The sequence below is a fragment of the Leuciscus leuciscus genome, assembly GCF_965113295.1.
Source record: "Leuciscus leuciscus genome assembly, chromosome: 3".
NCBI classification, from domain to species: domain Eukaryota; kingdom Metazoa; phylum Chordata; class Actinopteri; order Cypriniformes; family Leuciscidae; genus Leuciscus; species Leuciscus leuciscus.
The window spans coordinates 60,024,400-60,048,477 of record NC_138727.1 but is presented as its reverse complement, the minus strand read 5'-3'; the positions used below and the strand labels follow the sequence as shown (position 1 = coordinate 60,048,477).

General features: G+C 41.4%; 2 protein-coding genes across 4 annotated transcripts in view; both read right to left on the bottom strand.

The window, feature by feature from the left end:
• The window catches only part of LOC309493717 (polymeric immunoglobulin receptor-like), a 125,231-nt gene that overhangs the window by 47,198 nt on the left and 53,955 nt on the right, over positions 1-24,078 (bottom strand). For 2 of the 3 annotated variants that reach the window (XM_082162927.1, XM_082162928.1), the window contains exons 2-5: positions 19,628-19,948; positions 19,089-19,403; positions 18,666-18,992; positions 16,285-16,383 (exon numbers count right to left, since the gene is read on the bottom strand). In XM_082162927.1, coding sequence (XP_082019053.1) covers positions 16,285-16,383; positions 18,666-18,992; positions 19,089-19,403; positions 19,628-19,948 — 1,062 coding nt within the window. The remainder of the gene's footprint in view (positions 1-16,284; positions 16,384-18,665; positions 18,993-19,088; positions 19,404-19,627; positions 19,949-24,078) is intronic. The other variant, XM_082162929.1, reaches the window with a different exon arrangement.
• LOC309493887 (uncharacterized protein) overlaps positions 1-24,078 on the bottom strand; it is a 91,178-nt gene that overhangs the window by 33,806 nt on the left and 33,294 nt on the right. The gene's annotated exons all lie outside the window — the stretch shown is intronic.

The window sequence follows — 24,078 nt, the reverse complement described above, 5'->3', positions numbered from 1 at the left end:
CGCTTTCCGGCGTACATATCCTTTTCTCTGTTACTGTGTTTTGTGTATGTGTGTGTGTTCGCCGCCGCGACACACACTCTCATTGCACTAAAAGAGCCGGGCGTCTTTTTCAAGACGCCCCTTTCCCCCCCAACCCGCAAAGCTCGCCGGTGCGCCCGCTTGCCTTGCCTGCTTGGAGGATGATACCTGCTCTCCCTCTGTTCGAGCCGCACAAACCGCGCCGTTCACAGGGGATGTCAGGAGCGGACGGTCACGGGGCTAGCTTTCTCTCTCCCTCTGTTCGAGCCCCGCAAAATGCGCCGTTCACAGGGGAGGCTGGAAGCGGACGGTCGGGGTTAGTTTTTCTTTACGTACAAGAAAGCTACCCTGCCTCTGCGCCCCATTCACGCGTCAATCACCAGCGAAAGGAGAAAATTGTGTTTTAGTCCCGCCGAGGCTGAACTGACCTGAATCTTCTCACACATTTCTCAGTTCCCTGATCAGGCGACTGGAAATATAAATATTGCAACGCCGAAGAAAACATGTTGACGCTCTTATATGCTCGTGCATCTGAAAGCCTTTGTGTTCCCCCCTGTGGCTCAGTGGCGGAATCTTTGTTTTTTCACACGAGAGACCGGTGTTCGAATCTCGGTCTGACGGCAGATTAATTATGCCTCCAATGCTTCGCTCTGTCAGTTCCCTGAAAGGCGACTGCAGATGTGCATTTTGCAGCCAACGAGCGCGTTGTACAACCCGCTCGCCTGCACCCAAACACCATTTCTATGGTTCCCGTGCGCCACTGGCGAAAGGAGAAAAGAGTGTTAATGTCCCGCTGCGGCCGGGCCGAATTCTATTTCTCATTCCCCTCTGAAGTTCGGACGACTGGAAATGTCATACTGCAGTGAGCGAGCCTGTTGTAATACACGCACACCTGCAAACAAACGCCAGCATGTTGACGCTCTCTGTTTCTATGGCAACTTCTCGCTCGTTCAGTTCCAGTAAATGCGACTGTTCCAGTGTATTCCGCAGTAAACACGTCGGCGACACAGCCCGCTTGCCTGTACACAAACGCCGCTTTACGGCTACCCAGATAAATCCCATAGAGTGTATTTTCTGGTGTCCCGGCCACGGCCGATGGTGTTATAAGTGTAGACAAAATGCCCACTGCCTGCCCAGTGCTCATTCCTACACAGAAACACAGCCCGTCACACAGGGCTCGCGCACATGAAATCGACCCAGATCGATTGCGCATTAAATGTGGTAAATGTGCCCACTGCCCAGTACCCACAAACACTACGTTCTGCATGTCTCAAGGTTTCTGTAAAACGAAATCAACATGCATTCGCTCTGCTCAGGCAGACAATGCTCTCAGTGTTGTAAATGTGCCCGCTATCCCGCGCCCACATTCACACATAGACATGACAGGTCTTACGGGACTCGCCCAGCCCTCCCCCTCTCGGTTGACCACCGCAGAGGAGTCGAGCGCGGGCAATCTGCCTGCTGTTATCAGCGCGCCCCCTGCCTCAAATGTCATAAGCGCGACGCTTATGTTGCAGCACACTGAAGCCCCTCTGTCGCTGAGCGACCAGAGCGCGCTTCGCATTCAACCCCTAGCCATTCGTGCAAACGCATGGGCAAGGCTACCCGGGGTTTCGAAGTGGGTGCTAGACATTATAGAAAGAGGCTATTCGCTACAGTTCGGTCGACGCCCGCAACGCAAAGCGGCGCGAATCGATACTACGGTGAAAAAGGAAGTAGCACACCTACTTCGGGCCGAAATAGCGAAGTTACTGAGCAAAGGGGCTATAGAACCCCTATCACAAGCTCAGAGCGAAGGGGGCATGTACAGCAGATATTTTCTGGTACCCAAAAAAAAAAAAAAAAAAGACGGGGGTCTCAGACCCTTTTTAGATCTAAGACGACTAAACAAAGCACTTCTGAAACGACGGTTCAGAATGCTCACGACCAAGAAAATCCTCTCGCAAATTTGCCAAGGGGACTGGTTCATGTCGATAGATCTGAAAGACGCTTATTTTCAAATACAAATAGCGTCACGTCACAGGCGATTTTTGAGATTCGCCTTTCGAGGGCCAGGCATATCAGTACACAGTCCTGCCATTTGGCCTATCCCTGGCACCTCGTGTATTCACGATGTGCACGGATGCAGCGCTCGCACCCCTTAGGCTCCGAGGCATACGAGTGCTGAATTATTTGGACGATTGGCTGGTTCTAGCTCGATCACAGTCGGAGCTCATAGAACACAGGACCATATTACTCGATCACCTCGAGAATTTAGGTCTCACAGTCAATTGGGCAAAGAGTTCACTGTCTCCCAGTCAGAAAATATCTTTTCTGGGCACAGATCTGGACTCGCTGTCTATGACAGCACAGCTGTCGCCGCAGCGCAGACTAGGTATTCAGCGCATGACAGAGATTTTTCGCCACGGCGCTTTAGTCCTGCTCAAAAAGTTTCAAAGGATGCTGGGTCTCATGGCTTCAGCATCCTCAGTGCTTCAGCTGGTTCTTCTTCGCATGCGCCCGCTGCAGTATTGGTTGAAAGCGCGCGCCGCGCAGAGCTTGGACCTCCGGTCTCGCGCGCCTCAAGGTCGATCAGAAATGCGTCGCAGCTCTGAAACCTTGGATAGTGACCGACTTTTACCGGTCAGGTGTAAGCCTGGGGACTTCCTCGAGTATGAAGGTGGTGTCTACGGACGCCTCAACCTCGGGACGGGGAGCGCTGCTCGAGGGCAGACCGTTATTCGGCCAGTGGTCGGAACGGGAAAAGCTTCTGCATATAAACTGCCTGGAAATGATGGCAGTCGACAACGCGCTGAGGCGTTTTTGTCCCCAGATAAAAAGACACCACGTCTTGGTCCGTTCGGACAACATGTCAGTGGTGGCTTATATAAATCACCAAGGAGGTATCAAATCCAGAATCCTTCACAGGCTGACGGAACGCCTCCTGGTCTGGGCTCAGCACAATCTGCGCTCGCTCAGGGCAGCGCATGTGCCCGGCCATCTGAATGTGGGACCAGACAGACTGTCCAGAAACAATCTGCCGACAGGAGAATGGTCTTTACATCCACAGACAGTCAAAATGCTATGGAGGACATCTGGTAGAGCGGAAATAGACCTATTTGCGTCTCAAGAGAACGCTCATTGTCAGGAATTCTTCTCCAAGAGCAGGGATGCGCTGGCTCACGTCTGGCCCCGCTGCCCGCTCTATGCGTTTCCCCCTGTCACGCTCCTACCCCAGGCGTTAGAGCGAATCAGGGAGAGCGGATGCCCAGTGCTACTCGTCGCCCCATTTTGGACAAACCAAGTCTGGTTTCCAGTCCTGATGCAGCTGACGAGTACCGCCCCGTGGCCGATACCGGTGAGGAGGGATCTCCTCTCACAGGCGAACGGCTCGATCTGGCATCCTCGCCCGGAGCTTTGGTCCCTACATGTGTGGGCCATCAACGGGTACCCATTAACCTCCCAGCGGGAGTGTTAAACACGATCACGCAGGCTAGAGCTCCATCTACGAGGCGGCTCTATTCCTCAAAATGGTCTGTGTTCACTAGCTGGTGTACAGCGACTGGCACTTCACCCTCACGCTGTGGGGTGCCGGAGGTTCTCTCCTTTTTACAAGAGCTTCTGGATAAGGGCAGAACCCCATCCACGCTCAAAGTTTATATGGCGGCCATAGCAGCGTTCGCTGAACCACCGCTTGGCCAGTCATTAGGAAGGAACGATCTGGTCATTCGCTTCCTTAGAGGAGCTAAGAGGCTGAACCCTCCCAGACCACCCTCAGTTCCCGTTTGGGACCTTTCCACGGTTCTGGAAGCCATGAAAGGTGCCCCATTCGAGCCAATACAGTCAATAGACCTGAAACTCTTGTCTTTCAAAACAGTGTTTCTTCTGGCTCTCGCTTCAGTGAAGCGCATAGGGGATTTGCAAGCGCTCTCAGTGAGCGCGACGTGTATGGAGTTTGGGCCTAATGACTCGAGAGTCATACTCAAACCAAAGCACGGATATGTTCCTAAATCCCTCAACACACCGTTTAGGGCACAGGTTATCTCCCTGTCGGCCCTGCCGGTATCTGAAGAGGAAGGGGACGCAGGCTTCCTTTGCCCGGTCAGGGCGTTAAGAGCCTATGTGTCTCACTCATCTGTTTTCAGACAGACGGAGCAGCTCTTTGTTTTGTTCAGCGGACGTTCTAAGGGACTAGCTGCGTCAAAACAGAGTCTATCCAGATGGATAGTTGATGCTATAGCGCTAGCTTACACATCCAAGGGCCTGCAATGCCCGATAGGTGTCAAAGCGCACTCCACAAGAGGCATGGCCTCGTCGTGGGCTTGGTCCAGTGGGATTGCCTTGCAAGATATCTGTATGGCGGCAGGCTGGGCCTCCCCGTCTACATTTATAAGGTTTTATAACCTCGAGGTTCCCGCTTTGCAAGCTAGGTTGCTCTCGGTTTAATTTTTCAGTATTGCCCGCCCGATGCTATCGGCTCGGGATGCTGAAACTGCTAGAGCGTCGATCACGGATCGTCTGTATACTTCTGTGGGCAGTGCGTAAGTCCCCCATATTTACCAGTCCAGGCCGAGTTCGCCCTGGCTGTGTGGAACACTTGATATAACATGCTCTTATCAGAGCTCCATATTACAGGAATGATGCTATTCTAGCCCCTCTTCCCGGATTCTCTGTGAGTCCCTTGTGATTAGGCACTGTATGAGCCCCGGGCACCTGCCCTTGGGACTTTAGTGTTATGTCTCAAGCACGCACGGCGTTTTACATGGTGTTCCCCTAGCGTAAGATATCTTACGCAAGTACGAGAGACCTCTCGTAAGAGAACGTACTCGGTTACTAACGTAACCTCGGTTCTCTCTAGAAGAGGGAACGAGTACTTGCGTATCTTGCCGTGCATGCGTCATGTTCTGATTCGCTTCAGCGATGAAAAACTGACCAAACCAGCCTCTCTGGGCCGTATTTATAGCCCTGGCCCCACCCGATTTCGGCGGGACATGACGTAATGGGCGCGAAGCGCCCTCATTGGTTCTGACGTCATGAGGAGCCTCTATCGATAGGCTGGTGCAGTTGCCGCAGAGCAGCCAATGGGCGCGCGAGCTGTCTCGCCCATGCCTGCATGCTGCTGCAATGCGTTTTACATTATTGCAAAATTAAGGATAATTTTTGGCTTCAATATCTCGAGGAAAAGAGGTTTTCCCCTAGCGTAAGATATCTTACGCAAGTACTCGTTCCCTCTTCTAGAGAGAACCGAGGTTACGTTAGTAACCGAGTACGTTTTTCATTGTATCTGGTCTATTAGCATCTAGAGGTGTTCATTATTATTACTGTCATTATGTGTGATGTTGTGGAGATCATCATGGGTTTGAGGGTCTCAGTTACTCACCTGTTATTATGGGGCGCCGTTTGTAAAGTGTCTCATGCTGAAAATAACAGCAACATTTTGTCACATTTAGCTTCAAACAATGTTGTATTTAACTGGTATGAATTTTTGACGGTCACTTTTTACCACATTTACAACAATATTTGTCAACTTAGAGATATTTTAAATAGTTAAATCTAAATATTAAATGTTACACTTAAATGTTAAATCTAAATGCTAAATCTAAATCTAAATGTTAAATCTAAATCTAAATGTTAAATCTAAATGTTAAATCTAAATCAAAATGTTAAATCTAAATATTAAATCTAAATCTAAATGTTAAATCTAAATCTAAATGTTAAATCTAAATGTTAAATCTAAATCTAAATGTTGAATCTAAATCTAAATGTTGAATCTAAATCTAAATGTTAAATCTAAATCTAAATGTTGAATCTAAATGTTTCAGGTGAAACTAAATATTTAACTAATATGCAAAATCAAAATGCCGGTAACCGGAAGTGCCAAAATAAAATCTCGAGGAGGTCAGTGTGTGTTTATAGCATGGTTTATAGTGTCAAATAACGAATAAAAACCATCTCATCCGAGGAAATGGACTCTTGGACATGGATTATCGTGATAATAACTACCTAAAATAATAAACACATTTGGAGAAACTGTATTTGAAGAGTAGGCTAGTGTCACTTTTATGAAAAGTGCGGGACTTATGACCTGCAGCCATAATAGCCAGCCACGAGGGGGCTCACTTTGACTGAATGTCATGTCATCACTCTCATCACGAAACTCTACAGTTTCACCAAACGTGTTTATTATTTTAGGTAGTTATTATCGTTATATTATAGTTATTATTATGAGATGGTTTTTATTCGTTATTTGACACTATAAACCATGCTATAAACACACACTCGAGCTTTTATTTTGGCACTCTGGTTACCGGCATTTTGAATTTGCATATTAGTTAAATATTTAGTTTCACCCGAAACATTTAGATTCAACATTTAGATTTAGATTTAACATTTAGATTTAGATTTAACATTTAGATTTAACATTTAGATTTAGATTTAACATTTAGATTTAGATTTAATATTTAGATTTAACATTTAGATTTAACATTTAGATTTAACATTTAGATTTAGATTTAACATTTAGATTTAGATTAAATATTTAGATTTAACATTTAGATTTAGATTTAATATTTAGATTTAACATTTAGATTTAGATTTAACGTTTAGATTTAACATTTAGATTTAGATTTAACATTTAGATTTAACATTTAACATTTAACTTTTAGATTTAGATTTAACATTTAGGTGTAACATTTAATATTTAGATTTAACTATTTAAAATATCTCTAAGTTGACAAATATTGTTGTAAATGTGGTAAAAAGTGACCGTCAAAAATTCATACCAGTTTTTTAAACATTGTTTGAAGCTAAATGTGACAAAATGTTGCTGTTATTTTCAGCGTGAGTCGCTTTACAAACGGCGCCCCATACTGTTATAACCTTCAGAATCACTTCAGTGTAGGAATCTTTTTTTGTAGTTATATCAACTGCACACTGGTACGTCCCAGAATCCTCTTCTCTCAGATCTCTGATGGTCACAGTGAAGACTGATGAACTTCTGTTGTCATACAGAGAGAATCTTCCAGACTGAACCCATTTATCTGATTCATTAGTCCTGATGAGATCAGAGCACCACTTAGACTTTGGGTTATCTCGCCTCTTTCCTTTACAAAAATACTTTGCATTTGCTGTATATTCTTTTTTTAGATTTGCATGTGATGTTGACGACTCCTCTTAAGGACAGGATTCTAGACGTTCCACAAAAAACAAAAGTCCAGGAGGGTGGTGAATTTGGGAAGGAATTGAGGGCCAGGCTTGTGTAGTGGAAGAGAGCCTGGAGACTGAGAGGTAGACAGTGGGAAGACTTCTATAGCCCTCTAACTTCAAACATGTATATACACAGGGGCTAACAAGCTTAACAAGAAATCGAGCTAACGACACACCTGAAACCAACATGAGAAACTACAAGAGGACTACAAAGATGGCCGACAGAACAGGAAACAGGAAGTATAACAAAGTCCAAGGACAAACAGAGAACAAAGGACATGATTAATAACAGTACAATAAGATTATTTTGTATTACAAGTTTTCTGAAATGGTATGTTTAAATATGCAAATGGAGTATTTTATAGGAGCATTTCTAAAACAGAGATCTGAACATTAGAACTCTTGTTTAATGTTGTTGACATATTAAAGTTTTTTTTTTTTTTTTTAAAGGGGTCATGTAATGGTACATGCACTTTTACAAGTTGATTGTACTGAAATGTGTGTTGGCAGTGCCTGTACACAGCCATCATAAAATGATAAAAATCCATCCAGTGTTTTTTTTTAAATCTTCTTATATGTTTTCCCCCCTCTCAAATCAAGCCGTTCGACCGTGTGACGTAACACGGTCGGACGCCCCTCCCACGATTGTTGATTGACAGCAGCGTTTCAACACAGACCCGCCCTCACTTGTGAGCGAGCTGTCAATCATACTCCGCGCGGACATTGTTGATATGCTGGACTGGAGCACTGTCTATGAGCAGAATGGCGTCTAAGCGATTGTGGTGTTCTGTTCTTGTGTGTAATAACAGCAGTCATTTCGATGTTTCTAAATCCGAACCGCTGAAGACGCAGTGGCTGAGTTTGTTTTCGAAGGGAATATTCCCCACGATCAACGTCAATGCTTTCATGTTTGCGCGAATCCTTTCACACACCAGACTGCTTTATAAACGAGGGTCAGTAAAGCTGGTTTTGCTAAGAAGCTGCTCCTGAAAAAAGGATCGGTACCAACTATTCGTGTTCCTGCTGCACCTCCAGAAGAACTGAAGTGAGTGTAACGTTTTATTAACCTTTATATTAATATTTATATTAATCTTTGCAAATCGCTTGCACGCTTCACGATGAATCTGAACATTAGTTTACTGTTTACACTCAGGGTACATTACGGCATGTTTTCTATGTATGACGTTCTCAATATAATTCATAATCCCACGTTTATAATGAACAACGCATTATGGTTATTGTTATGGTTATAACAAACGGTGTATGCACAGAACAGAGGGGCGGGGTGAGCAAAGCTCATTATCATTTAAAGACACATGCACTTAAACGGCGTGCTGAAAACAGAGCTGTTTTTGACCAGGTAAAATGAGTGTTTTCTTACAATACTAATGACAATTTTTAATTAAAGTATATTACAAACTTTTAATTTAGACCCTAAATAATCATATTAGCTTGTACAAAAATGGCATTATATGACCCCTTTAAAGAGGGTGTTTTGGATTTCTCTTTTTTTATCACTCCATAAATCATAAAACACTGTCAACAGCCAGAGAAAAACAGCTGAGCATATTTTCAAGAGTAAAATGTGAGTCTGATCTCCTGCTGGTGGAAGAGAGTCGTTCAGGTGTTCAGCACCACGGACAGAGATTCTTCAGAGATTCATCACGATACTCAACACATTCACAGTCTGTCCAGATTATCTTCTGTCATCATCAACATCAAATTACACTTCAAAAATGTCTTATGATACTGGATAAGTGACCTTCAACATTACATAAATCAACAAATCATAAATAATTTTATTTTAGAACAGATGAGACTTCTGTAGTGAGCAGATATTTATAAAAGCAATAAGTTCCATGAAGCTGATTCTTTAAAGATGTATTTTGGCTTGGTTTTGTATTGAGGATGTTCACACTTGTTCATCATAGGACTTCTTGAGTGGCCAGTCGCTCTAGACACGCCCACTTTAGCTGTCCATTATGTGCATTATAAACGGTATTAATAATGGAGTAACTGTAAAACTGTTACGTCAGTGACGACGACGACTTAGAAAGCCTCTCACCTTCGAGTATACAAAACGAGCCAATGGCAAGAAAATGCCATAGGTCTGCGGATTTCAACCCCAGGGGTGGCAAGGTGGATTGCCGAGGGAGAGACACATGCTCAGAGAGGCTTACAGTGGAAATACACACGTGGGGGTCGCCCAGAGGGGGAACCATACACATGTAGGCACCTAGCCAAGCGCGAAAGCTGCCTGTGGCATAACTCTGGCGTTGGCGTCAACAGCGCTGGAGGAACTCAGGGCCTGCGGGGAGGCTCACCTGAGGAGAATAATCGCACATATCCCGCCCGTGGAGAGGAATGGCGAGCAAGCGAAGACACCTGAGCAGAATCTAGTACCGGCTGGTTGAAGCGAGTACATGAGAAGAAACTGGCTCCACTCTTTGTGGATTCTCTTTGTGGAAAGATTGTGGAATCTTGCGAATGTGTTAGGCTCTGCAGATGTCTGTTAGCGAGGCGCCATGCGCTAGAGCCCAAGAGGAGGCCACACTCCGAGTGGAGTGGGCCGTCACACCAAGGGGGCACGGTCGACCTTGCTGCCGGTAGCCAAGCAATGGCGTCCACTAACCAGTGAGACAACCTTTGCTGGGAGAGAGCCTTTCCCTTCAGCTTCCAACCATAACAGACAAAGAGCTGGTCTGAGGTCCTGAAACACTGCGAGGAAACTCCTCCGAGGGCAGCGCTTGCTGGTTCACCACCTGGTCTCGAAAGGACGGTTCCTACGCTACGTCCTACGTCATACGCCGGCATCCATCTCCCGTGAACGCGCGTCGACCGTTGCCGGAAGCCAGTTATTTTCATTTATAAAGTTTTAAATATGTATATTTTTACGACAAAACCGCATGGATTGCCCTCAGAAGGCCTTCGTTTATCCCCCTGGAGCCGGATTTTTGGGACTTGAAGAAGGTGGACCCCATAACTTGACATTTTAACCACTGAAAGATCTAAGACATTTTCTAAAATAACCAAAAATGTGTTCGTCTGAAAAATGATTGACAATTTCCAAAATCCATCTCCTGTGATTTTTCGTCTGAAGAATGATTGACATATGCATCTCGAACGGCTTGAGGGTGAGTAAATCATGGGTTTAATATCATTTTGGGCCGAACTATCCCTTTACAGGCAAGGCAGGGTAGGGTTTGTTCCAGACTTTTTTGTTGTTGTTATGCTGTGTAGCAACAATGGCGTCCGGCCAGCTGCTTTTCACATTAAGTGAATCATGAGGGTGTCGAACACATCTTCTTTGTCCTTAGGAAGACGAGCTCTGGTTAATATTACTCCCTAAGGGCTAATTCACCAGCGCCGGGGTGTCTGGAGCCCCCCCCCAGTTCAGCGTGGACTCCCTGTGACTTTTATAGACTCGTGACATTCCAGATACTCCACACACACGTACATACACACACACACACACACACACACACACAAACATCCTTTGGGTTTAACTTAACATCCTTTTAATGTGTGTAACTCAGACTTGTATCTGAATTTCCTGTATGTATGTGTGATTAATGTTGTTTTGATCATATAGTTATGATCTTCGAGTGTTTGGCTCTGAAATGTATTTTTGAAGAATGTTCTCCCAGTAGAATCGCATCCCGTAACCCGATCTCATTGGCAGGTCATAAAATTTGACCACCAAGCTCATCCAGCCCTATGCAAAGGAGACCACGGGGGCGCAACATTCCAACGCACACACACAAACACACTCTGGACTTTGAAACGGAAACCCCCTACATAAAAGGACTTTTACCCATAAAGTCACTCTTAAATGTACTAAATATATCCCGTTTTGTGTTAAGAGGTGTGTGTAAACCATAGGAAAGCATATGTCCTATTGTAACATTAACAGAACTGCAAATGCCTATACTAATGCATAATAATGTATCTTTGCATTGCTACAACGTCTATATACTATTTTTGATATCTCTGTAATCCTCTCCAGTTAACGGAGTTGAATTTTGATAACCAATTGCAATAATTTGTATCGTTTGACACCTTTCATATGTCTGGAGCAAATCTTCTCAAATTCAATCTATCACAAACAAAGAAACCTCTTCCCGCTTCAGATCAGAAGATCCGATTCGTCCTCCACGCAAAAGGAGGCGAGGCGTACACGGGACACTGTTAAAAGTCCGAACCTTCAGTTTGCTCTCGCTCTCAACTCTCAACGCTCTCAACCCTCTTCTGACCTTCTCCTCCACGCGCAGCGCTTCTCCTCCCAACGCAACCAGCTGGACAGGCCTTGGCTTCTCCTCTGGGACGCATGCCCGCGTCATGTAGAAGCTGCCGTTCTTTTGCAACTAAGTTCCTACACGCCTTTCCCCTCCACAAGGGAAATGATCTGAACTTTCTCGGTAACGTTAAATTCAAGTGAGCCTTTACATCGTCTTGCGAAAAGACCCAGAAGACAAAGCTAGACGCAAACCAGCCGGACACGCGCACACGCGCGCCCCCTCTTCAGCACCACACTGAAAGAGCACAGAATCTTGCAAGTAACGCTATCTCTCTCTAAAAGCTGATTTCAGGTGTCCAGCTCTTAGGTCTGTGAATTAAGTTACCCTCTATCTCTTCTCTGTATTTCTTTCTTTCTTTCTTTCTTCATTTCATTTTATTCTCTCTATCACGTTATGTTTTATGTTTTTGGTTTGGTTAAATGTTTGTTTGTTTCACTGTTTGCATTTTTACGTACGTTTATATTGTAGCTCATATAATCTCTCTAGTTTACATTTATTAAAAATCTATTTATACTTTTAACTGTCTCTGTGTTTGAAAACCCACCTTATGAGTCAATGAAACCAAAGATCTAAGCTACAAGCTCGATATTGACTACCTTGAGTAGTTTGAATTCATAAACTCAGAAAGTTTTATGTTCGTGGCCAGAAGATGAAACTTTCTTGGAGTTTGTAAACAGGGATACTCCTTCTTAACTGATAATCTTACATTTATTCGCTGGACGAATGACTGATGACGAGACCAGTTACAGAACGAGGTATTTCCGAAAATTGATAAAGTAATGTATATGCGATTTATGAATTATGACCATGAGTTATGATTAGTAATATTTCCCAAATTCCCTATATTCTTGAGCCAATTCGCATTGACCCAGAGTCGTTTACGTTACAGCTGGTTGAAAGTCTCTTCACATCCTGATAGCAATCACTAAGTTAAGACGTCTAAATGTATTTATATGCATATATATATATATATATATATATATATATATATATATATATATATATATATATATATATCAGCTGTGGAAGGTGTAGGACCATAAAATGTTTGTCCAGCCTGCATAAAATGTACAATGTCCTATCTGCCCGTCAACATATGTTTCCATACCTCTGTAGCTTTACACTCTCTCTCATCTCGAGATGCTTTGCAAACTTTGGTTTGTGCATTCATGTGTTTTGAAGAAGGCATGGCTTTGGAGACGCTCTGAAGGGAGGGAAGGATCTCATGCTTTCAAAGCTAACTTGCTATTGCTAGCCACTCCCAAAATTGCCTGCCTTACCTTTAATAGCTGAAGCAAAAGAGAAAAGTGTGAAAACCCAGCAGAGAGTTGAACATTTGGGAAGGAAGACTGGAAGCTTGTTAGCTCCCTCAGATTTCACTGGAATTACGTAAATACACTCATGTCTGTCTAGTGGAGGCCAATAGAGGGCTATGATGACCTTTACTTTCAACTTCAACACACTAAAACTGTATGTGATGAATCTGAATCTCTTGTAGACGGTCATTCAGCATTAGTATGAACTAATACAAAATATTCAAGATAAAATATTCAAAATGTAATCACTGTGAGTCTGTGTATTCTTTCGTACAGCCACTAGAAACATTAGAACACCAATTAGGAGCAAAACCAAAACCTCAGAAATGAAGATCACTGAGGAGCACTAAGATTCTTGCCAGGTATCATCAGCAGAGTGAATGTAAAGATGTTCATTCTTCTCAGTCTTTGCTCTTTATCTGTGGTAAAACGTTTTCCAACAAAATCTTCTATAGAAGAATTTGACAAAGACTTCCTGTTTTTGACTTCCTCTCTTCCTGCATTTGTCAGAGAGAATATCTTTCACATTTTCTGTTACACTAAAGGTGTTAAGTTGAAGCAGGGACGAGTAGAGATGAGAATCTATACTGCAGAAGTTTTATTAAATAAACAAGACAATTCCAACGGTTCCGGTGTTAGACCAAATTCTGGGACCATGGTAGGTGCTGTTGTCACCCTAAGCCCTACCATCACAACAGTGCCTACTGCCGTCACAGAAATCAATGGGCACAGAATCTGGTGTAACACCAGCAAACACAAATGCAGCAAGGTAAAGCCTGACAGTTAACAGAACAAACTCAGCAGTATAAATGCACAGGATAATTATAAGCTAAACTTGAAACAGGTGAGGAACATAACCAGTAACCATGGAAACAAATGAGAACATACTTAGAAACCAAAGGGACTTTCGCAGCGGAGGAAAGTTCCTATAACTATTGGCATAAGTATCTGCTATTATATCCGGTATTTTCGCACCACAGGATCTCTACTTTAATGATTTTAGATATAGTAACACCTATTAGGGGGACTAAATTAAATCATATTTCAGAGTAGGGTCTAACACAGCACAATAGGAACTACCATTGGCGTAAGTGTACATTGATTGACCGAACGCATGCCATTCAAAACAACGGCATATGTAGCACTTCAAGTTGTCGTAGGAGATTTCGATTCGTAGCCCTCCTTTTAGCTCTTTCAGTCACATAACTCATACATCTACATTCCATCTCCATTATCATGAAACCCACGATAAACAACTAAAACACAGCTCCAATCCACAATTGACATTGTTGAATGTGTTGCTTAAATGACTTCGCTGTGGGCCGGCTTATGTCAGTTCAGAGTTCCAACTGGTGTTGCGAATGCAACCAGGAAAATGGCCCTGGGGAGAATTTAGTTCTCAGGGGACCAGCCTGGTGGCTAGTTCCTATAACTGTGTTCCTATAACTACCTGGTGCGAAAGCTCCTCGTGATCACCAAGGAAAAAGGAACTAAGAACACAGGAACCACAGAATGAAACAAAAATCTAAATAAGAGTCCTTGAAAAGAAATCTAAATAGATGTGACAGTACTCAACAAAAACTACACTGGGGTGGAGAAGGCCCAGACGTAATGGGCGGAGTGGGATGCCTTGATGAAGCTGGAGGGATGAAGACCCACGGCAGAGAATTAGTCAGTGCAGTCCTAGGGCCAGGGTCGAGCCGGAGGATTTGAGGACTGAGGTGGAGCCGTAGGGAGTGAGGATGAAAGCGGAGCCAGAGGACTGGAGAATCAGGGTGGTGCCACTGGAATGGAGGGCCAAGGTTGAGCCGGTGGATATGAGGACCGAAGTGGAGCTGGGGGCTTGGAAGACCGAGGTGGCGCCGATGGGAGTGACATCGCAGGAGGAGCCAGAGGACTGGAGGAATAGAGTGATGCCACTGGACCGGAGGGCCAAAGTTGAGCCGGTGGATTTGAGGACTGAAATTGAGCTGGGGGCTTGAAAGACCAAGGCGGAGCTGGTGGGAGTGAGGAAGCAGGCAGAGCCAGAGGGATGGAGGATCCTGGTGAAGCAGAAGGAATGGAGAGCTCAGGCAAGCCACAGGCCAGAAGCCTGTGGTGGAGCCAGGGTAATGACAGACCAAGGTGGAGTCTTAAGGACAGGGGACCACAGTGAAGATGGAGGGATGGAGGGGGTACAGCCAGGAAGCCAGACAGAACCAGGGAACAAGTGAAGGAGGCAGAGCCTGGGAACTGGACGGGACCAGCAGAGGAGGCGGTGCTACGAGACTGGACTGCATCAGCAGAAGAGGAAGGGCCAAGAAACCAGAGTTTACAACAAGCCGGGTGTGACCGGCGAAGAATGAGAGAGCCCAGGGGTGGGAGTCCATTCTAGGGTATCCAGATCAATAAGTGCTTGCTCTGGGGCGTACATGAGCTATTAGTATTACCTGGCTTGTTGTAAGCTTTCCTGTAGCTCAGTGGTAAGAGCATTGCGTTAACAACGCAAGGTTGTGGGTTCGATCCCAGGGGATTGCACATACCTATGTATAAATGTATAGGATAATACAATGTAAGTCGCTTTGGATAAAAGCGTCTGCCAAATGCATACATGTAAAATGTAAAATTAGTATTAGTAATAAAAATATCAAACATAGAAATTTAATGCCAAAGACAAGGTGATAAAAAACATTCAGCTCATTTATATTCTGCTGTGGCTTGTCAAGCACTGAGATGATTGACAGCAGCGTATTCATTGTAATCCTGATTATTCCTGAAACTGACACTGTCAGAACAGTCAGATTTCTTGTGGAAATTCACCACTGCGTAATTCAGATCCTCAGCAGATGTGATGCAGCGCTGAGAGTCACCAGTGCCTTTCTCAACTGTAGCGTAAACACAGTTAGAAGAAACAGAGGGGCTTGTGGGTAATTGGGCATTGGCATAAACAGTGTCAGAAGAATCAGAGGGGTTTGTGGGTAATTGTTTGTGAGTCTCTTTAATATCCTCATAATCACAACCAGTGTGAGAAACCTGAGGAGAGACAGAGAAATTATTTACAGCTCTGAAGATTGTAAGGATGGAAGGCATTAGACATTTAATTAAACATTTTATACAGTAACTGGACTCACAACTTCATGTTTTCCTGGTCCAGTCTGAGACGACGAATCACCACCTGCCAAAAACAAGCGTCCTTTAATTAATGACATTATATCACATTTCAACAATTATGTGTTTTGTAAATGACAGATTCAAAAAATCTCAGTATAAATGAAGAGATTCTATATCTAAAGTAGTTAGGAAGTTTTACCTTGAGACTGGTACTTCTTACAGAGAAACAGTAATAAGAGTCCAACGATGATCAAAAAAAGAAGAACCAGAATCAGAGGAACGATCAGAGAAGAGCCTGAAAAACTAGAGATAATAATAAGAGAATCTAAAGAAAGCTAAATATCAGATTGTATGTTTATATTTCAGCACAAGGGCACCTGTTGGCATGTTAGGAGACACTGATGTGATGTTAGATGTAGAAGTTTTGAAAACAGAAGCCGATGATGATGATGGTAACGATGTCGTTTTTAGAACATCTACAAAACAATAGGAAAATCGAAGGATTAATATATATTTTTTCGAAAGATTATTATTTTTTTTTTTTTTTGCACAAGACACAGATCTTGACAGCATGCCTTTTAATGGTTACTGATGTCATTTCTCTACCCATAATTCATGTTTTCTGATGCACAGACACACAGAAAATAAAACCGCAAGCTGTTCATTTAAGTTTGAGGAACTTATTAATAAGCACATATGTTTTCTCATCGTGAATAAAACAAATATTTTTTTTATATATATCTTTTATTTTCAATTTTTTACATAGTGTACAAATTTAGGAATACAAGGAAAACCTCAGTCTAGAGAGGGTTTAAACGTGATTGTTCGCGATGGGTGTGAGGACAGAGACGTCAGGTGATTTAAGATGTTTCCTTATCTGATTTAATATTCGTATTGGATTTTTAACTATTAAATTAGTACCAATTAGTTTTGTTGAGGGAGAGACTTTTGAGAAAAGTAAAACTGGGAGACAAGATGTTGTAAGAGAAAGTGTATCTATCCTAAGCCATAGAGGATCAGCCACAGAGAAAGTTTCACTAGGAGTACCCCTCTGCCAATAAGATAAAGCCCTGGCATTTGCTGCCCAATAGTAATATTTAAACACTGGGAGCCCAAGGCCTCCCAACTGAGTGGGTTTCTGTAAGTGCGCTTTTGCTATTCGGGGAGTCTTGTAAGCCCAAATAAACGCTATGATAACTGAATCCAAAAGCTTGAAAAAAGATCCAGGTACATAAGCAGGCACATTTTGAAAAAGGTAGAGGAACTGTGGTAAAGTGACCATTTTAATTGCATTAATTTTGCCAATCATAGATAGCGGAAGGAGCCTCCATCGCTCTATATTATCTTTTAATCTGTCAATCTTAGCCAAAAAGTTTAATTTAAATATTTGCTTGGGGTTCTTTGGTATCACAATGCCAAGATATGTAAAGTGGTCTTCGACTGTTTTGAAAGGTGAGGGACCAACCTGGCTGGAATTTGTGTGTCTAGCAAGTGTCATAAACTCCCTTTTGGACCAGTTAATAGTATACCCGGAGATTTTACAGAAAGCATTAATATAATCAAGCAAATAGGGAACTGATTTGGCTGGATCATAAATATATATTAATAGATCATCAGCATATAGACTAACCAAAGCTTCATTCTTTCCCATCTTTATTCCATGTATATGTGGGTGACTTCTAATCCCTACTGCTAGTGGTTCCAACGCAATATCAAAAAGAAGAGAGGAAAGAGGATATCCTTGCCTAACTTCTCGATGCAACTCAAAAGGGTTAGATTTGTTAGAGTTTGTCAGAATGGAGGAACGAGGACATAAATATAGAATCTTTACCCACTTGATAAAACGACTCCCAGACCCAAATTGCACTTCAGTTTTAACTGTAGTGCAAGTGTGGTAAAGTGGACTAACAGAAATACTGAAATCTGCACTTGTAATGTATCCAAATTACAACACTAGTACTAAAGTAAATACTGTGGTAATACTGTCCAAACTGCCACACTAATGATGCAACACCAAATGACCACACAAACTTTCACTCGGATGTCCAGTTCCTGAGTTCACACACTGCTGTATCTCTTCAAGAATATGACATGTAGATATTTCAGTATCTTCATCAATGGTTGATCTACTACAGGGGTCTTCAATTTTTTTTTCCCAGAGATCTGTCTTCCAGCAAAGTTCAGCTTCAACCCTGATCAAACCCAGCTGAACCAGCTAATGAAGATCTGCAGAAGCACAATCATTACAGACACGTGTGTTTGATCAGGGTTGGATCTGAACTCTGCAGATCTCCAGGAACAGGATTGAGCATCCCTGATCTATATCTACAACACAATCTATAACAGGGTTTCCCCAAACGGTAGGAAATGAGAATATGAATGTACCAGAACAGGACAAAACATCTGAACATCAACTGATGTTTCAAATGAACCAGTTACATTATACATATAAAGACTGACATGACGAATAAAACTATCACAAACACGTGACCAGTGCATTTGCAGAACAGCACCATAGATCTACACACTTTTAACTGCAGAGACTGAAGTAATACTGACTGCAGCTCAGTTTTGTGAGGACACTTCCTCTTTTGTAATTGTGGTTTGTGAATTCGTTTTATCAGACATCCTGTTACTTCTACATTAAAATAATCCTGTGTGCAAATCTACAAGAACAGAATAAACCTGGTTCTTCATTCTATTTCCACATTCAAGCAACATGATGCAAGACACACATCACTGAGAAAATCATCCGTACCTGTAATGCTGATCAGGACTCGTGTGATGAAGATCTTGTGTCCTTGATCAGACTGAACTCCACACCAGTATTCTGAATCTTCTTCAGTCACATGACTGATGCTTCCCGTCAGGAGCTGCTGTTCTCTGTCATCATACAGCCGGATATTTCCCTCATCCCTCCATCTTCTGCTCTCCTTCACAGACGTCTCTTTAGCACAGAGATCAGCTCCAGATCTCCAGCACAGAAACTTCACATCATGAATGTGGGATTGTGGGTATTTGCAGCTGATGTTCACAGATCCTCCTGCAGAAGCTGATAGACTGATGCTCTTCACACAACAATCCTCTGTTTAAGATCCAGATAAAGTGCAGCAATGTTACAATCACCAGATATATTCATGGATTCTGTCAAATAATGCATAAATGACTGAAAGCAGCTCACCCTTCTTAATGTCCAGATTAAACTCAGAGAAGAAACTGTAATCTTCAGAAACTTTGACTATAATCATATATTCTCCAGAGTCGTTCTCATTCAGATCTCTGATAAACAGAAGTAAGAGTCCTGCAGATCTGTCATTATAAACAGATAATCGTCTGTCATGTTTCCATTCTGCTCTTCTGTTAGTGTTTATTACAGTAACACACTGATCTGCAGTTTTACAGACGTCTATCACAGGATTCTCTTCTTGAATCTCATATTTGTAGTTTATAATGACGTTTCCTCCTGAATATCCTCTCACTGTCCTGATTTGTTGACCTGTTGAACACAAACCCAGATCATTTGTCATTTTGTTCTCAATATAAACACATTGTTGTTCACTTTGCTGCAACATTTATCAATGCAATTAAATTAAATCTTATATCGGGAGACAACAAGGTTGTTGATGAGTTTCACGTGTGTTATTACGTCAGTAATTAGTCAGTGTTGAGTATCGTGATGTTGTGGAGATCATCATGAGTTTGAGGGTCTCAGTTACTCACCTGTTAAAACCTTCAGATTCACTTCAGTGTAGAAATCTTTTTTTGCATATATATCAGTTCCACAGTAGTACGTGTCAGAATCCAGTTCTCTCAGATCTCTGATGGTCACAGTGAAGACTGCTGAACTTGTGTCGTCATACAGAGAGAATCTTCCAGCATCAAACCATTTATCTTTAATATCAGTCTTGATTTGGTCTTTGCACTCTGACCACTGTCTTTTACAAAAATACTTTGCATTTTCTGAATATCCTTCATCATATCTGCATTTGATCGTGACTCCTCCTCCTGAATATCCTGTCACACTCATGGAGCTCACGACACCTACAACAAACCAGCATTAAAACACTTTAAAGGGAGGTGGTTGAATATGATTTCACTTTTCTAACTTTAGTTAGTGTGTAATGATAAACAACATCTGCAAAATTATGACGCTCAAAGTAAAAAAAAATTTTTTATATTTTATTTGAAAGAAATCGCTTTTTAAGGACTACAACAAACGGCTGGTAGAGACTACACAACACAAAATTTACATAAACCCCGCCCTGGAACATGATTTATAGATTATCAAGACAGAATATGCTAATCAATGACTAGAAGATAACTACACATAAGCTACATAAATTCATCAACTAACCATTCAGAAATGTCCTGTTGCTTCTACATGTTGTCACTTCTTCTTGAGTGAGGTAAAAGGACACGAGCTCTAGAAGCTCCGCCCCCTGTGCCGGGAGCAGCAGCTCATTTGCATTTAAAGGAACAGACACAAAATAGTGTGTTTTTGCTCACCCTCAAAAAGTGACAATTTTAACATGCTATATAAAATTATCTGTGGGGTATTTTGAGCCAAGACTTCACATACACACTCTGGGGACATCAGAGACTTATTTTACATCTTTCGAAAAACGCATTATACCACCCCTTTAACCCTCTGGGGTCTGATGTGTTTTTGGGGCCCTTGGGATGTTTTGACATGCCCTGACATTTGTGCTTTTTTCAGTTATTTATAAACATGATAATGGCAAAGGAGTAAATTCACTCTATATAGCACAAACAGGGCTACCATAATATGTGAGGAACATGTATGTAGATGTTTGTATTTTTAAGAGAATAATGTTTATGCGTGGTTATTGAAAAAAATAAAAATGAAAGTTGCTGAAATAAGACCACAAAACTCATACTAAATATGCGTCAATAAGACTTTTGATGGATGTTGTCGCTTCGAGTTCTGGCTTCAAAATTATGTGAAAATAGTCTTGCTTTATCGTTCACAATAAAACAATACATTGATTTAAATTGTGTAAAACAGGTTTTGCTTGGAAAGCCAATATGCGAGGGGGGCGTAAAGGGGGAGTAGTTTACACCTGAGAATACAATGTCCCACCCATTATGCGTAATGACTCTGCATAATGAGCCATTCACTCAGGTGTGACACTGACTGAGCCAAGAATGAATGCAAGGACAAAATATATATTTAGAAGAAGACTTATATTGACCATTTAAGATTTTGCTTACATCTATCTTGTAAATATGTTTTGCTATTTTATTAAAAAGGTTACAATTACAACAATAATTAAAATTGCAACAATATTTCAAGTGTACTCTTTCTTTGTAAAAAAAAATGATTATAGCCCTACATTTTATCATATGTATTCATTAGTTTGAATATAGCCAACATTGGAACAGCTAACATCTTAGTTGATGACTTTATTTTTGACAAAAATAATATTATTTATATATATATATATATATATATATATATATATATATATATATATATATATATATATATATATATATATATATACACTACTGGTCAAAAGTTTTAGATCGGTAAGATTTTTTATGTTTTTAAAAGAAGTCTCTTCTGCTCACCAAGGCTGCATTTATTTAATAAAAAAAACAATAAAACAAAACAGTATTATTGTGAAATATTATGACAATTTAAAATGACTGTTTTCTATTTTAATATATTTTAAAGTGTAATTTATTCCGGTGATCAAAGCTGAATTTTCAGCATCATTACTCCAGTCTTCAGTGTCACATGATCCTTCAGAAATCATTCTGATATGATGATTTGATGATCAAGAAACATTCATTATTATTTTCAATGTTGAAAACAGTTGTGTACAATTTTTTTTTCAAAATTCTTTGATGAATAGAAAGTTCAAAAGAACAGCATTTATTTAAAATAGAATATTTTCTAACATTATAAATGTCTTTACTGTAACTTTTGATCAGTTTAACTCATCCTTGATGAATAAAAGTATTGATTTATTTTATTTATTTCCCCCCAAAATAAAAAAAATTAAATTCTTACTGACTCCAAACTTTTGAATGGTAGTGTTTAATGTTACAAAAGCTTTCTATTACAGATAAATGCTGTTCTTTTGAACTTTCTATTCATCATAGCATCATGAAATAAAATTGTAAAAAAAACTGTTTTCAACACTGATAATAATCATAAATGTTTCTTGATCCTCAAATCATCATATTAGAGTGATTTCTGAAGGATCATGTGACACTGAAGACTGGAGTAATGATGCTGAAAATTCAGCTTTGATCACAGGAATAAATTACACTTTACTATATATTCACATAGAAAACAGCTGATTTAAATTGTAATAATTGTTTGTATTTTTAATCAAATAAATGCAGCCTTGGTGAGCAGAAGAGACTTCTTTTAAAAACATTAAAAATCGTACCGATCTAAAACTTTTGACCGGTAGTGTGTATATATATATATATTAGGGCTGGGGGAATTAACGCGTTAATCTTTGCGATTAATTTGAAATGTTTAACGCGTAAAAAAAAAATAACGCAATTGACGCAGCACTTTTTTTTTTTGCCTCGTTTTAATGATTTCCTGTTGCGTCTGCTATTAAAAAGGCCGAAATATGCCGTCCCGCCCCTCCATGTTCGGCGGTCAGGTTTCATTCTCGGGCAGCTTTCATGAGCGGGTCTTTTCCGCTCGGTATGTGCGTCGCGCTCTGTGCTCCGCGCGCACGCGCGCGTGAGTGTGTGTGTGTGTGTGTGTGTCGGTCGGTCGGCGCGCTCTGTGCTCCGCGCGCGCGCGTGCGTGTGTGTGTGTGTGTGTGTGTCGGCTCGCTCTGTCGTTAATGGCCCAGCAGCGGCGAGCTCTCCGTTCCGTGTGTGTGTGTGTGTGTGTGTGTGTGTGTGTGTATGTCGGCGGCTCTGTCGTTAACGGCCCAAAGGCTTCAATCATGTACTAAGCACTGGAAAAATAAAGTCCACTCAAGTAACGTGAAATTTCTCTGTTGACTTCTGTTTGCTGAGCTGGTATAGCCATGCTGGGCAACAATGGTAAAATGACCTGCTCTGATCACATGCTCTGGTAATAATAGCTTTGTAGGACTATATTTTGTTTTAATAATTAATAAATTAATAATAATAATCTGTTAAATTGATTATGTTGATTGATTATTGAAAAAGAATAATATATTGATATATTGATGTTTAATATTTTAATATAGGGCTATTTTCTGTTCCCTTTTTTTCCTGTGTTGTTTTATTAGGTGATTCTAAGTTTAAATATTGATGATTACAAGCTTGGGGGAAGCGCAATTAATTGCAATTAATTACAGAAATTGTGCAATTAATTAGTTAATTTTTTTTAATCGATTCCCAGCCCTAATATATATATATATATATATATATATATATATATATATAGAACATATGAGCAGAAATGGCTAAACAAAAGCTTATTTGATGTGGCAGTATATTCTACAGTAAAAACTGTACCCAAATCTAGTCAACAAAATGTTGTCTTTAATATTTTGCCTGACTGTAACGTTGTTTTTATGAAATATTAGGGCATATAAATATTAATTTGCAGTTTAATACGTTGCTTATACAAAGACATTTTATTTCAACATATTTCAGTCGGTTTTTACTCATCTCAGTAGGCTATAGCAAAGCATTTTAGTTGATTAAAGCGGTTTATTCTTTCACACACAGACACGCGATTCATCTTTTTGCGGTTTACATAGGCCTACACTAACGTTATTCCATAACGTTATTTATTCCACATTAACACTTGAGAAAAGATAACTTAGCCTACCTCACTCCTCAGCGGGATCTATTGCTCCTCATATCAGCACTGTTCTGAGGAAACTTTTCTCCAGGATTATTAGGTAGGCTATATTATGCCTCACTCGCGGCGCGCTGTGTTTACAGCTGATGTGGGCGTTTCACAGGTCTGAAATGGTTCTCAGAATTTGCGTTTGAATAGCGCGCGCTCTCCGGGGCGTGGTCACATTACATTTGAATGAGCGCTAATGAGCTCGACTGGAATCACTCTCTTTTAATACAGATTTCACAAGCTGAGAATATTTGTTTTTTATATAAATCACTTCATTTAAAAGAAGAGAATTCAAGCTTCATGCCTGTGTGTCTGTATGCCTGTTTGACCGAGTATTCGCTGAGTTACA